A 16,938-nucleotide genomic window follows, 5' to 3' on the forward strand; every position below is an offset into this window, starting at 1 on the left:
TATTTCAGGCACTTGTGTGAGCACAATCTAGAGTCAAGCTGATCACTTATTCAAAGTGTTATGCTTAATTAACTTGCTGTGGGGGGTTTTGCATAATTTGCTGCAACACTTTGGGCATTACAAGCAGATCAAAAACCAATCCGATAATTAATTAATCCTCTGAGGTGGCTATCGGTGGTTTTGTGCACTGATCTCTCCTTTTTTTTAAAATACAACCGTAAAAGACAAGCTGACATCAAGAGAAGGGGCTAAGCAGAAAGAATAAAAATATCTTTCTCTGCCTGTTGGGAAGTTTGTGTCAGGAATGACGCAGATAGGCCTTTAGTGTGTTAGCAAGTGCAGGTGACTGTGTGGATCCACTGGATTTCTTTTTTGACAAGAAACTGAACAAAGACAGAGGACATATGGGCACAAACATATTGCACAAGGTGGCTCCAGTGCAAAACACTTCCCCTCTACAGCCACGTTATTAACAACATACAGGAATTTGTTTTTCTCAATTTCAAACCAGCTTTGGGGAAATGGAAAGAGAGCGTGCTGGGGACACAAATTTGATCTCACGCAAGAGTACTCTCACACCAGTTTACTGAAAGTCACTCTTCACAGTGCTCTGAGTGCATTCAATTACATCTCTGCACATATCAACACACGTCCCACCTGACATGAGCTGGGCGAAGGGCTCGGGACACGTGGAAGGGATGGGCAGGGTGAGCTTGTTGACGGCGACTCCATAGGCGACAGCAAGTCCATCAATCCCTTTGTAGGGTGCCTCTCCTGTTAGCAGCTCCCACAGCAGAACACCATAGCTGGAGGGGAAAAAATACAGACAACAAGGCATGAGAGAGCACATTCAGACCACAGTTAAATGCAGGATATAAAACCAAACTAGCTTCCTGTTACAGTATTTTCACATTTTTACATAGAATTACACCTAACCACTACAGCATTGTAAACCAGTTACATATGAGTTACATATGTTCAAAAGCTGCAAACTCAATACCTCCTCTAGATGCTTCACAGTGAAAGCCTTCTAGCTTGAACTGATGATGACTTTTATGGTGATCTTAATGCCTCCATATGTAAAACTCTTGTGTTATTAGAGCAGCATTTGTTTGCGGGAAAACAAATGTGTTGCTTTCAGGCCTTTCAACTCAGTGTTCCGGGGTCAGATTCCTGGGTCTGCCATAGTGTCTTCTGTGATGCTACCAATAGAGGGTGCCAAAATCTACAATTTTTAATTTCCACACATAGTGGCTTGTATCAATTCATTTGTTGGCCTCTGGTGGGCAGTGGAACACGCTGAGAAGAACAACACTGTCATATTAAAACCTTATAAAGCTGTTGAGGCAAATGTGGTAGCAAACGATTGCTAGTTCTGTTTTGGTCTCCAACGGCTCCTCAAGAAAATACCTGGAACTTATTAGCTGATAGATGCTCCACTAAGCTAGTCGCAAACTTGGTCTATCTGTTGTTTGGGCAGGTAGTGTACAGTGAGTTCAGAGCTCGTTTGCTGACAACAGCTGCATGCTGCAGCTGGAAACAATGACAATGAGAGCAGAGTTTACCGGCTGAAAACCAAGACAATGAGCTAAAAAAGCTAAAAAGCCTCTCACAGAGCTGAGAGGGACTGCAGAGGTGGGTGATAATTTTCTGTGAGTTACTCATCACGAGTGAACACTTTCACATTACACACAGTCATTTGAACCACTGTTAATATCAGAAATATTGACTAGTGCAACTTTAGAGGTTATGGGTGGTTTAAATATACATTTTGACATTGTTCTACATTTATAGACAGTAAATTGGTTAAAAGAAAGTCAGTCACACTAAGCTGTCAGCTCCCAATCACATTATATTGCTGAATGTAAGGCTATTCGTTAGGTTTGGGGAGGGAAACACTGCTGAAAATCCAGTATAACTGGATCAGTTCAGTTAAGAAAAAAAAAGTTGTTTACATATTGAAATACATGATAATGTTTTGTCCTCTGACTCATGCCTGCAGACATTTGCAGCACAGATACTGAGAGGTGGTATGAAATGTGTTTTGTTACAAAATGGGATATTTCAACATGACTGACACCTATGTCCTTACTATTTACATACTGTATATGATGATGTTTTTAAAAGAATAATAGCCCATTTAGTTCTGACCTGACATGACAAGATAACACTTTTACACACTGGGTCGTCTATGGTGTTTGGATGGTAGCTTTTTCTGCTTTTTGCTTTGCAGAACATATTATTACTTATAGAAACACATTTACATTTAAATACAACACATTTATCATCATAGAACTGACAGAACAGAACCAGGACACATTTGTGCGATGGAATATTTTTGCTTGTTGAAACATATGCTTGCAAAGCAATGTGAACTCGTGCATGCAGCACTTGTACAAACACAAATACACACAAACACACACACACACACACACAGAGAGGACTTTTGAGCCCACACAATGGGAGCAGCCCTGTGTCCTAAGAAGATGAAGCGTGGCGCAGGACTTGGATCTCCCACACTGTCAATTAGCCCTTGCCCGGACCTGACTGAACGCACTGTGGAGGCTCGCTAAGTGGAGAGCGCAGGCCGCAGCCTTTTTTTATTTAGTTCTTTAATTACAACTTCCACACACTGTGACTGTGCAGAAATGCTGCTTGTCGGCTCGCCCCGAGGCGGTCGTCGTCTCTGCGTGGCGGCTTTGGAGACGAGTGGCCGTAGACAGATGAGAAAGAATAGTAGAACAAAGATTACCCTTCATTTTCAGAGCAGGGCTGCCTGCCTGCCCGCCTGCTACTCGCTCATTTTGCTGTTTTCCAGATTGTGCAGTGATTGCTGTGAAAATGAGCCTGCGTGGGTTTGTTGTCGATAGACGGGGGAGATAGAAACTGAGAGGATGTGTGTGTGAGATAGTGAGATGGCACTGAGCCCATTAGGGTATAAAAACTGTACACTCTTACTAAATTGAATTCCTTAAAGTACCAGAAAATTCCTTAAGTAGCTTGTACCATAGCAGAATCCTTTTTGATGTTCTCAAGGACACTTTCAAAAGGGTCCTCTGTAACAGCATGCTCAATTGCTTTCATATAGGTTCTGAATGCTGCTGCAAAGAGCCATTTAAGAATGGATGAAAAGATCCAAATCCACAGAATTAAAATTAAACCATAGCATATGAGAATAACTGCTATAAACACAATGTAGCAAAGCTGTGAATGTGTTATTGCTTTAATAGATTATTTATATTTTCCCCTATCGCCGAGCAAAAACACCCGCTTGCTTCATTTCAAATGCAAATTCATGTGGCACTTAAAAGCCATCACGAATCACATAAAAAAAAAAAAAAATCACAGTTGTCAATGTCATTGTTATACAACCACAAACCATAATCAAGAGACTCTTCTCTTTTTGTGTAGATGTGACCAAACACACACACAAATACTGTATGTACACACACACATACACACACACACACACACACACACACACACACACACACACACACACACACACACACACACACACAGAGCTATTCACAGATAAAGGGCTGCGGTTAGGTCTGGTGTGTGGCCTCCTTCTCTGTCTATACTGGAGACAATGGGACAGTGTGCAGTACACATGTCCCACAACAAAGCACAGAGCAGCTCTTTGAAGAGACGCCATCACATGGCTGCGGCTGCCCTGCTGCAATCCATCACTATGTCCCTCCATCTCTTCATCATTCTGTCTCCCACCATCACTTCTCTGCACTTTCACCCTTTTCCTGCCATTTTTATGAGGTTTTCTGTCCACAGACCGCTGCAGGAGGTCCACTGTCCTGCTGAGGAGCGGCAGATAATTATTTTATACTACTTCAGCTACTATAAAAGCCTGATCTCAATATTGAACGTCACAGGAGTATATTCCATGATTTAATATCGCACTTCCATAAAGTTGGGTGATTTGCTAGAGACAGATTTTAAAAAAGAATTGTCAAAATTGATGCACCAATTTATACATTAAATAAAACAGCTAATTATATTTTCGTACTATTTATATTAGCGCTCCTTCAAACACATTAGTGAAAATGTCACTGACTTTAGTGATCCCCTGACTTTTCCTGTAGTGCCACCAGCAGGTTGATACCTTTGGTTTTTGATACCTCTGCTTGATGGACTGCCATGAAATGTATTCACACAAATGGGTTCATGTTCTACTCAGGATGAACTATAATAACCTTTCATCTGGTGACACCATCAGGTCAACATTTCAATCTGTCCAATACTTTGGTTCGTCATCAAATGCCTGCAAATGACATTCCCGTCAGCCGCAGTTAATTAGCAAATGTTAGCATGCTAACACACTAAACTAATATGGTAGACCTGCTTAATGTCAGCATATTAGCATTGTCGCTACGAGCATGTTAGCATGCTGGCTTGAGCATTGAGCTCAAAGCACCGCTGTGTATAAACACAGCCTCACAGAGTAGCTATCATAGCTATATTTACTTTATAAATGTACAGGGACGAGAGGGAAAAGGAGAGAGAGAGAGACTGGAGGGATATAAGAGAATGAAATAGAGTCTCTGGTGAGTTCTGAGTCCATTCAGAAGCTGAGCTGAACACAAACTCACAGAAATACTCCAAAAGACACGGTTGGTGCGTCTGTTGCTAGCGAGCTTACAGCTAATGTACAGTTGGTATTTTGACTGTTTGGGGAGAATAAACAGAAATGGTCCAGCGTTCAAATACCTGCAAGTGAAAATATGCTTTGTGTTCTATCCGGACATGCAGCTAGTCTTGTTTTATGTTAAAGGAACAGTTAGAAATTTTGGAAAAGCTAGATGAGATGTCTAAGAGAGGTATCACTCTTCACATCTAACTCTCGGCAAGAAAGCAAATAACTGTATTTCCCAGTATCCTTAACTATCCTTTCAAGGTACTTTGATTAAATCTATATCCCATTTCCTTAGAAAAATTCAGTTTTCTGGTCTGGCTATGCTCCACTGTATTTTACACGGCTGCTGAATATCTCTGTGCTTCAGACACTTCCACATCCCTGCTCACACAGAAACACACACAAGCACTCACCTCCAGACGTCGCTGCCCTTGGAAAACGTGGAGGACTTGATGACCTCAGGGGCCATCCAGGCGTAGGTGCCAGCAGTGCTCATCTTGGTGGTCTTGTGCCACTCTCTCGCCAGGCCGAAGTCAGTGATCTTCAACGTCAAACCCTCCATACATTCATTCTCTATGGGCTGAGCCAGAAGGACTGGAGAGAGAGGACAGACAGGTAGGCAGGGAGAGAGGGAAGAAGGAGAGAAAGACAGGTCAGGTTTTAAACAGGTACATGTATGAAATGGTTGTATCACTTTAGTCTTTTTCTTTCCTGTAGAGTGAGTTCTGTCCTCACATTCACACATTCTTTGAGTCTTTTTCACTTCCTCTTTTTCTCCTATTTAGGCCACTACAATCTAAGCTGACACTGAAACACATTTCCACATATCCTATGACACACTACACTTCCATTTTGTCAAATCAGTGTAAACAACATAAATCGCTGCCCTTATAACAGACACACCATGTTTGAGTGAGCATCCCATTGGTCAGTTTAGTGAGCTTAGTTCACCTGGTAGGTTCGTACTTCACATTCACACTAAGGTCGGAGGTTAGCATGTTTTGGCTCAGCATGCCGAGCTGAGATCATGTGCTTGGGAACAAGGCCAAACGTGCTGCGACATCAGTGAACTGGCTCAACAATTTGGGTCACATGGGCGAATAGAGAGGAAGCATAATTGTTAAAATGAATTCAGCAGCTCTTATCACTGCTGGTTTGTTTGGGGTTTTCCTCCACTCATCTTATTATCACTTTATAGCAGCTTTTTTTTTTTTTTTTTTAAAAAGGATCAGTTTTGATTCTTTTATCTTGCTGCCCAACAACCACCCACACTGCTCCCGCATCACAGCCTCTGATCACAATAGCAATAGTGTATGATAATGTGTTGCAGCAAAATTCATCACACTATCATTTACTATTGTGCCATTGTTTGCTGAAGCACGCTGGAGTTACAAAACTGTTGGTCTAATGACTCAACTGACCAACAAGTCAATGTTTCTCAACAAATTATTCCTTTAGAGTACAGTGATATTCATCTTTCCTGTATCTTATCTCATACCTGCAGACCACCATCATATAGCTGCTGAGTTACACGTTTGTTCAAAGCAGAACCCTCTTTCAGATGATCAGATGTGTGTCGGCTGTCACATGGAAATCTTGCTATTCCTATTTTGGTAATAGGTAGGTTATTTTTGGATTTTTAAAGTTTTGTTTTGCAGCAAAATTGGGTTAAAAGTAACCAAAGAAATCAATGGAAATCATTATTATGACATTGCATCATAGACTCAGATGCTTATTTGATTATCAATTCATATTATCAATTCATACTTCCTGTGCAGCAAGCAAAGCTGTAACAAAGTAACTGACTGTGCAGTCTATTAAGCCCTCAATGCAACACAAGACGGAAAGCACCAAACAAAACCACATTTTAAATGTGTCAAGATGATAAGACTGAAACCTGGTAAAAGAAAACTGAAATATGTTTAAATGAAGAACAAAATAAACCCAAACACTTCAACTGATCAGGTGCACAGAACCAATAAGTGGTTTTAATTAAGAGGGTCAATGATGATGTAGTTTGTTAGTGCCGTGTCATCATGCATCATTGTGAACACTTCTGGGTTGATTTAGCTATTTCTTGCAGACAAAGTAGGACAATTTTTCAAAAGTACAAGTTATCTCAAGTTCTGCAGGGACTGGCTTATTTGCATTAATTATCATGACTGAGAAAACTAAAGAGTTTATAGGCTTCTGAAACTCTTTCAAAATATCAGTGCAACTTCAAAAATGCTGGCGTCAAAACACTGCATATGTCATAAATTGAAGTTCCAGCTTTTTTTTTGTCCCAAACAGTATTGTTAGGATTTCTAATTCATGCACTGATTTGGCTTGTCAGACTACTCTTAAGATCCTAAATCCACTGGCCATTCTCATGCTCAGTTCTTCACACTGACACCTCAGCTAAGGTTGAGTAATGAATTGGAACCAATTCCAAAAAGGATTTCACTGGATTCCTGAAAGTGAAGTCTGGATCTACCTCACTTCCATCTGCATCACCGTACGCATGTGTCAGCAGCGCATGAGTTATTAAGAATGTGGTGGACCAGAAGTGACGCTTAAAGGTGTGGCTAAAACTTCCACAAAAGACAGGAATGTCAGGAAAGGATGTATTATTACTTAGCAAGATTTATTTCATGCCAGGAGGAATGTGGTCTAACGTGACAAAGCATTTCCTGTAATGTTTTTGATGTTCTCAGTCGTGGTCATAATGCTCAATAATTTGCTAACAATAGGACATCCGAGGAAAACGGCCCACACTCAGCTTTTTTATGTCAAGACAGAGAATATTTCTGGTTTTCTTCATTTTAGCTTTCAATCAGAAAGAATCACAAAATATTTATTACATCAAATGACCCTAGTGAACATGGATTTGGTGATTTGCAGGTTAAAACTGGGCTTTATGGTTGAAAACTAAATAGTTTTTAAACATCTAGATTACATTAAATGACTGTATTTGAATGTGCAGCAGGTCCTAACTACCTATTCAAATATAGTCATTGCTTGTGAACCAAGGATCATAAGAAACCTAGATGTCTTAAAAACATTCACTTCTTAACCAAATTTAGCCCAGTTTTCACATAAACGTCTGTAAACCTTTTGACCTACAAATGACAAAAACCATTCTTACTCTCACTGGGGATTATGAAACCTTAAATCTACTGAAAACTGTGGTTTTTGCCATCAACATAACCGTGTTGCTTTTCATACTTCAATAATATGACAACAATCGGAGCCAGGATTTGATGAATCAATGGTTGAAATCCAGATTGATTAAAATCTCAGCAGTAATATGGAACAATCAGATATGGATGACTGACATGAAAGTATAGGTCGATCTAAACATAGACACACAAACAGAAATCCAAAATGAGAAAAGTACACACTGTAAAATGTAATAACCTATAAGTAAACACATTTTGGTAACCAGCCAATGTTGTGTAACCACACAGTGTTGGAAGGCTCGCCGGGCGACTTTCTATGAAAATAGAATATAATGTCGACGACGTGGGTTGCTGCGGTGTGACTCTGTATCACATGTCTCAGTATGATCGGCAGCCGTGCCTCTCTTCCCCTTTGCTGGCAGGCCGGGCATTGCTCAGGGCAAGGCTGGCCGTCAAACACAGGGAGGAGAAGCAGCAAAGAATTTGACTTATTATAGGGAAGTAAGACTACTGCTATTTGCAGTCACTTTCCGACTTTCTGGGCTCGCCGCTCTTTTCCTTTTTTTTTTTTTTTTTGCTCCTTCTTTCGACTGTATCTTTCACTGAAAAATCTGTCTTTTCTTTTACCACACATATTTCATCTTTCTCATACACATACTCTCTCTCTTTCTCTCTTTGTTGTCTCTGTCTTTGTCTCTCTCTCTCAGACATCCTGTGCTGCGCCTCGTAGCCCAGAGGCAGCGAGTTTGACGTCACAAAGGAATGCATCACAAGAGGTTGTGTTGTCTGCTCTGTGTGTGTGTGTGTGTGTGTGTGTGTGTGTGTATGAATGTTAAAGGGGATAGGAGACATGGTTCTTTCATAATGTAGTTGCAAGACAATTTCTGCACACAGTTTTGCTGAAACCACACATGCAGATACCTTCCATAGCAACACGTGTGTGATTTTGTGCATTTTATGTCTATAATGATGACAGGTGCAAAGACTGATAGTAAATGAAGGCTTTTACTTCACATTGGTAACGGTCTTTATTCTAACAGCCAGACAGCTTTCTAATGGGAAGAAACGACACTAATGTATGTCCATCGCAAACTTTCGCATCAACTTCTGCCTCAAGAGGAAGGCGCAAACAATAAAATAGCAAAAGTAGCCAGTGGCCAAAACAAAAACCTCTACAGTGAGAAAAAAGTGCCCACTCATTTAACCTTTTTGCAGAAAAATCAATTTCTGTCCATTCTACGGCTGAGTCATTGTTTCTGTCAATTCCGCAGGCCCTCAGGGAGGGGGTGGCGGTGGTGGTGGTGGTGGTGGTGTTGCTGGGAGGGGGGGGGCGCTGGTATTTACTGCAACAGGCCTGATCCCTTGCTCCACTTCTTTTGTCCGCTTGCCGATCAGCGTCTGGTAAAAACAAGCCCCGGGCAGTCACCCCTATTTCCACCCGGCCGCTTGCTCGCTGCGCCCGCGACCCCACTTCCAGGAAGTGACGCCGGTATCGGCCAATTAGCCTCCGGTGGCGGGACTCTCCCTTGAAAAAGAAAAAAAAAAAAAAAAAAAAAGGAAAAAAAAAAAAGCAGGAGCCGATTTGCGATTCCCGCTCGCTGTTCATTGTGCACAATAAGCAGAGCGCTATTTTAGGAAACGGAGGTTAAGAGGGGTCATGTGACTCCAGACACTGACAGAGACAGGCGGGGAGGGACATGGAGGTGCTGCTGTGTAGAGCAAGAGAGGTGTGTGTGTGTGTGTGTGAGAGAGAGAGAGAGATACAGAGAGAGAGAAGAGATAGAGAGAGAGAGAGAAAAAGAGGGAGAGAGAGGTGCTGAATGTTGATTGTTATCATATGATTGAGTGAGACAGAGCACAGCTAAAAGTGGCTGCCTGGACCTAGAAAGCAGAATTATAGATAATGGTGCACACACACACACACACACACAAAGCGCTCTCTCTACATTGGCAAGCAGAAACACATACACACACTTAACACAGGACACACATTCATTCACACTATGTCTGTTTTTTAGCAATATGCCCGGCTGCACACAAGCAGGAAAGCATGAGAAATCTCTGCAAACACACACACACACATACAGAAGCATATGCACCTAAAGGATACATGCATATACAGATGAATACACATGCCAGGAAACTACCATACACAGACACAAACTGAGGTGTAGTCTAAATCACAGGGGTGTATGGGTTGCATTACATGCCCTGCATTATTGGCATGTTTAGACCCAATTTGTACCTTTCAAGTAGTCAATGGGAAATGTGAGATTTATCAAAACTTCTTGACATCAAGTACTGTACATAATCTGTCAAAACATTTCTCATCATCAACAACAACAAAAAAAATCGTCTGGATGGTGTACAGCTTGACGCTTTCACACATTTCTTGAGCTGCGGTGGGAGAGGTGAGGGTGAACCTCAACAATAAAGCGGCAGTCAGACAGATGAACAATGATCTGAAACTCGCTATGTAGCTTCCTACAGAGTGGGGTGATAATTCTCATCACCACAAGTGATGCCTCTCACTTTGAACAAAAATATTGATTGTAGCTGTTTTAATGTTAGTCTACATTGACCCAATTTACCTCTGGTTTAAGTCATGTAATCGTTCAACATTTTGACTTTGTTTCCGAGAGTGAGATGAGACTCACTATCAACATCACATCTGCGTTAAATATAGACGCGGAGTTAGGACATGGTTAGCCTAGCTTAGCATAAGGATTGGAAGCGGGGGGAAACGCCTTTCAACATTGTTTGTTTGACATACACAGGACTAAAAATGACAACTTGTGATGTGATGTCATGCATGATGCAAATATTTCTCGGTGCACACAGTGACTATGAAGGGCATCTTGAAGTCCTGTGGTCACAGTGGTTGCCAGGTTTGGTTAAACTGTGCCTGTACAAAGACTAAAACCTGTGATCAAAACTGTACGTGGGGGGCTCTGCACAGAGGTGTTGAGCGGATGGGTACTGAACTGTTGTTCATCAAGAAATAGAAAGACAGACAGCCTCATAGCATTCCATCCATCCTGTGATGTTAATAGGTTTAACAACAGTCATGCTGGGAAAAGGGGCAAATACAGTCCCTGGCTCCAGGCCTGTGCAGGTGCATGCACCCACACACACACACACATACAGAGACAGATTTATTGTAAAGGCCAACAGGCGTATATATAACAAGGTTCTGACAGTTTCATAACACACACACACAATAAATATACATAATCCATGCATATAAATGTCCCTCTGCACTTAAGGGACAGATATAGCCTACCTGTACACACACATGCATGAACAAATGTGTCCACACACACACACAAGTAGCGACAAACACGCAAATTACACAAGTAACAAAAGCATTTTAGTAATCTTAGTAGCACACATACACACCACATTCTTTTTCCACTTCCTGAGTGCATCCACAGTTCAGCCCTGTTCAACCTTCCTCCTCTCGCCACCGCCATCACACTGACGACAGCTGCCGAATTAGTCAGTGGCTTACTGGACGGCGTGTGGCAATACACTGTGTCCAAATCAGCCAATGACCCAAATAACATTAAGTCTGCTGTTGACATCTTCAAAACTGTAGCGAAAAAGTTGAGAAGTTTCAAAGTAGTGCACTTAGGTGTGGACAGGATGACTCCAGAGTACAGAGGCAGGATCCATGGGAAAACAGGCTCATACGCTTAATGACCTACATGCTGTACAGTGAGCTATAGCAACAGCACAAACACAAATAGCCTGAGGTCTTTTGCATATAATCAGCGTATGTAGGACACCGGAATTTAAGAGAAGGAATTTTTTTTTTTTTTAATTTAGGGTTTGGAGCTGATAAACTTGGAATTTGATGAATTGTTTTGGGCTAATACATGAAAGATACATACATGTGATTTTTATCTACATCCTCTGCTATCTCCTACCTGACATCACAGTGTGAGAAGGTGTGTTAACAAAAGTGGCAAACAGAGCAGGAAATCCACCTTTCCTTCAAAGGATAACAGCAAGTAACATGACTAGATCAGTCTTGCCCAGACAGAGCGTCTTCCTGATAGAGAGGCGAAACCAACAATGTCGCCACAAAAACACCATGATAGATCTCCATGGCAACAGGACTCTGTTTGGCATTGTTTGTTGTTCAGAAACAAGAGTGTGTCAGTTGCAGACATGACTCGTACTAGCGGCTGCATAGATATGAGTTTGGTGCTGGGACTGACTCAACCCAGCAAACAGTTAGCTTAGTGAGAATACCAGTGTCAGGGATTTTTGCACGGGCCGTTCCCAGGCTGATTTAACATAAGCTTACCTGACTGATAAAGTATAAGCATGTCACAAGCATGTTTACATTCCCCACACTTTCCACATCATTAAACAAGAGCCTCAGGTCTATTTGGATTTCATAACAGTTGCCTTACGTGCAAAATCAGTTCAACCTTTTGGAAAAAAGACACTGAACTTTCAAATGAGGTGAAATACTTTCATTCAGGGAACTTGCTCTAACGTCATTACCAATGTAATGACCTTGCATTTCAAGAAGTCTTAGCCGCAAAGCATAAAACTGCCAAAATGAGTGTCTGCAAAATCAGATGGCTGGTAATGCCTACATAAAATTGATCTTTATGGAGTGTGGTGTCTTTTTTTTTAAAGGGGACCTATTATGCTCCTCTCCAGCTCTATATTTTTATTCTGGGACTAAACCAGAGTAGCTTTGCATGATTTATAATTCAAAAAAATGATTTTCTTTATCTTATATATCTTATACTGGTTCTTTATGCAGCCCCTCAGTTCAGCCTCTGTCTGGCCGTTTCAGCTCCTGTCTCTTTAAGGCCCCTCCTCCCGATGAGCCCACTCTGTTCTGATTGGTTAGCTTCTGGAAGCTGCGTCACAGCCGACTACCAGCTGCTCGGGAGGCTACATAAACAAACCGCGAATGAAACTACAGTAGTAGGATTTCACTTCTTTTTCTTGTTCTTTCTCGAAATGTCAACTTCTCAAATACATCTGTACATGTCTGAGCCAGAATCTGATGTGAAATATGCAAGTGAACAATGTAAACAACACATGGAAAAACAGTAGCAACTACAGAAGGCTACAGAATGGGTGGCAGTTTACGGGCATGAGCAATGAGGTGACATCAGCTCTTCGGCAAGGTACAAAAAAATGCCATTTTGAAGCCAATCATCAAAAGTTGAGTATGTTGAGTTTTTGCCTGAGACCTGTTCACTTTAGCCTCAGTTTTTTAGCCATTGAGTGCACTATATTTAAGACCCCATTTCCAAGATTCTTGTCTTAAACAAGTGAGCTGAAAACATCAGTCAGCCAAAGACTTACTTAAAATATTTTTTCAACCAACTCATGGGGCTAACATAAGCTTAATTAGCTAGATAGCTATATTCGTTAAAATCTTCGTGTGACCATTGCAATTTAAACAGCAAAACTGACAGTCAGTGGCTAGAAATGAGAAATGTGCTTTTGTACACCTCTGAGAGCAAGAACCCATTGTTTTAAAAAATTACTAAGAATTTCCGAGTGGAAAAGTAAATCCGCCGCTGCCATCATTGTAAACTGCATATGTGCCGTGTGAGAAAGGAATGCTTGACAGGCATAGCAACAGTAACTTAAGGGGAAGCGTTGCTTAGGGAACAGTCAGTTACACCTACAGCTCCTGAAATACAAAGAGCAAAAGCAAAGGTTCAACGTCCTGCTCAAGGACATTCGAGAGGACGTGGCGGTGCTGAACATACAGTGCATGTAGTGATAGAGGCTGTAACCTTTCAGCCGCAGGGCCGTCTCTCTCTAACCATCCAGTCACGATAACATGCCAGATGGAAAAGTCAGCTCCACAAAGCCGCTCTCTGCCTCTTCACTCTGCACCTCACTTAATTATATTTTCTCTATAATTCGACGCTAGAGCTACATCTCCATCTCTCACCGCATTTTTCTATGTATGCTATCATTTCTCACCCTCACCCCCCTCCCAATCTCTGATAGGGGTGGACTGATACATTACTGTGGAAGTATATTAAGCCGATATTGGCTAATATGACTAGAAATCTGATATTGTGTGTTTATATTCCCAACCAGAAAATAAAATTTACATTAAAAATATGAAGAAAACACAAAACATTTGTAAAAAGCTAGGTAAAAAGTATTCTCATTTCAATGCAAATACTTTGCATGGAAATGGTTAAATTTAAAAGGTGGTGAATATCGGTCCAAGCCAAAAAATATCTGTATTGGCTTTTACATACACACATCGGTTCAACCTAAGCCTCCTCTATGCTCTCTCTACCTTCCTCCCTCTCCCCCCTCCCTGCCCTGCACCCGTAGGCGAGGGGAGAATTCCGGCAGGGTGGGGGCTTTCCCCAGGAAGAACGGGAGCTTTGTCCCCTGAGGGACGAGGCCATAGGCTGACAGACAGTCTGGCAACCTCTGACCAGGCAGCCAGTGAGCGAGAGAGTGAGAGAGAGAGAGTGACAGGGCATAATCATAGTGCGGAAGATGTCAACTCATGGGTGAAACTAGCACTCGCTTCGCTAGAGTTTCGTCTTAGCTAAGGGCACGCAATATATTGTTCAGTGAAACCAGGAATTGGGCAACATTGGTAACTTTATAAGCCAGGCCACAGTCAAGTCAAGTTAGTTTTATTTATATAGCACCAAATCACAACAGAAGTTATCTCAGGGCACTTTTCACATAAAGCAGGTCTAGACAGTACTAATTAATTCACAGAAACTAAGCATTCCCCCATGAGAAAGCACATAGCGACAACAGTCATAGTTGACTCATAATTATGAATAGAAGATTCTGAAATCAATCTGAGGTGACATTTCTTCCTCATTTGATGTGTTAAGAGAGATTGACCCTATACACCACAGTGTTGTCATTACATAAACCTGAAACCCCTAATGTTTATTTAATCGCTATATGGATATTGTATCACTTTGCATGGTGGCAGGTGTTGAAACACTTGAAAACAGTTCATTTACTGGAAGACACTCTCCGTGCTCTGCAATTGAGAAATGTTGATTATGAAACCGTAAATAAGTGCATCACAGGTGTCGGCAATAATCCGTCATTTACAGAAAAACAGGAAAAAAAAACATGTGCGAAAAAACCCCAAAAACAAAACAGCAAGTACAGTCGGTCAAAGTTGAACCAGGATAAACCAAATAATTTTACCGTTCTTCATTTTCTCTTCCAATAAGAAAGGCTAACCTGTTGGTTTGTTTATAGCCAAGGCCCCATTGAACTCAATGGTGCTTTCCCTGATTTCAGTAATAGTCTAGTAGAGGGTAACGCAGAGGAAAATAAATAAAACCCAACTTGAAATAAACCATTATTTTTCTTCAGTCAATCATTAGTTGAAAGATAAAGAATCCAAACCCCATTTATATTCAATTTAGATATTTTAAAAGAAAGAAATAATCACATTTGAGAACATGGAATTAGCAAATGTTTAGAATTTTCTTTCTAAATTACTCTATATAAATTACTCTAAAATGTATCAATTGCCTGACTGTACTGTGACAAAATAATCTTAAGTCAAGGCTCCACTAACACTTTTTTTCCTCACAAAAAAATAACCTCATTGACAGAGAGATGCAGTAAATTATGTTATTCTGTCTATAATGTAGCTATGATAAAAACCCAAACAGTTATGTAGCTTTGATTAAAATGTTTAAATAAAACAAAATTTAATATAGACTGATCTGTTCATTTTAATACATTTATATTTATTGAAATGTGGTGATATCTGTACATATAGAGCCCCAGGGACAGCGCTGTTGTTCTGTCCAGTAAAAACATGATGCTTCTCTTTACATTCAGGCAATCTAATATGGCAGCTAAAATTGTCAGATTTAATCTGTGAGACCAACATTAATCTTCCAAAAGGAATTATATCATGTATCAAAATGTTACAGAGACATTAGAGCCAGCGGTACATCTCAAAAGAGCTGCACAGATCAGTTAATCGGATCACGTTCTCCCCTGGATGACAACGGACATTGACCGGCCGATCATCTCAGGAGTCGGACTGCTAGCAGCTGAGATGACTGGCTGGTCTACCAGGCCAGTGGCTCCTCACATCTCCAAAAACATTGGAGCAAATTTCCAAATAGAGTTATTTGGATAAGCTGACTTACCTATTGGGAATCTAAATAGTTACTTTCTTGCCTGAAAAAATATTAAAACTTAATACAGTGCTACAGCGAAAATTACAACAGCTTTTAGCCTGGCTAAAAATTTCCGCCATCGCTGCCAGTTGGTGCGAAATGCATTCTGGGATACTTCGGCTGCCTTCAGCCAACCAATTGTGTAGCTTCATCACTCAGTAACTCACTCAGTCATGGACATTTGTGTTTATAGGGCTGGCCCTGCTGTTGCAGTCCAGTCAAAAACAGCGCAAGTTTAAAGATGCAGTGCGGAACTTTTGTCTCCCCCTTCTGGCAGTGAGAGTAATTACACAAACACTATGGATGTCAATGCCCCAGACCCCTGACGCTTTTTACGTGAGCCAGTCCCCGCCCTGGTGACGTGACGCGGTTATGGCGCACTGAGGACAGTACACCCTGGTCGACAGTTGCAAACCAATCATTGCTGGCTGACATAAAACGCATCACTACTAGTTCACCAGCACGGGAAAGTCACCACAGACACCAGATTTAAAAACTCCAGTATACAGAGAGATTTACCTAGCAGTGATAGGCTTAATCAGCTTTTTGTGAACTTGGGCTTCAGTGTAACAGATGTTCATTTATATGTAAAAGTCCTGCACTCCAGCTTTAAAGCCACGTTTTGCCCTCACAGGGGTGAGTGTTTCATTATGAAAAGATAGATTTGGGGTTCATCACATTTCCTGTAAATGCTTCACAGTAAAAGTTTAACAGTGACACCTTTGTATTGCAGATTTCACTGCATTCTCAGCAGTGTGTTGATCCAACATGATTTTGGTTTATAAAAGACACAATGTGAAATCAATATCAAGCACTCAATTTATACAACAATGAACAAACAACAATTGATTTTAGTAAATCAAATATAGGAAATCAAACTTAGCTAAACAACCAGGACAAACCTGTTCCTATCAAGCACATTCTGGAAAACAAACTACAAGCT

At 41.1% G+C, this 16,938-nt stretch overlaps 1 protein-coding gene across 1 annotated transcript in view; it reads right to left on the minus strand.

The window, feature by feature from the left end:
* LOC122973423 (mitogen-activated protein kinase kinase kinase 11) overlaps nucleotides 1-16,938 on the minus strand; it is a 57,413-nt gene that overhangs the window by 25,560 nt on the left and 14,915 nt on the right. The window contains exons 2-3 of the mRNA XM_044340910.1: nucleotides 5,065-5,245; nucleotides 658-806 (exon numbers count right to left, since the gene is read on the minus strand). Of these exons, the coding sequence (XP_044196845.1) occupies nucleotides 658-806; nucleotides 5,065-5,245 (330 nt within the window). The remainder of the gene's footprint in view (nucleotides 1-657; nucleotides 807-5,064; nucleotides 5,246-16,938) is intronic.

Source organism: Thunnus albacares, chromosome 22 (assembly GCF_914725855.1).
Source record: "Thunnus albacares chromosome 22, fThuAlb1.1, whole genome shotgun sequence".
Lineage (NCBI taxonomy): Eukaryota > Metazoa > Chordata > Actinopteri > Scombriformes > Scombridae > Thunnus > Thunnus albacares.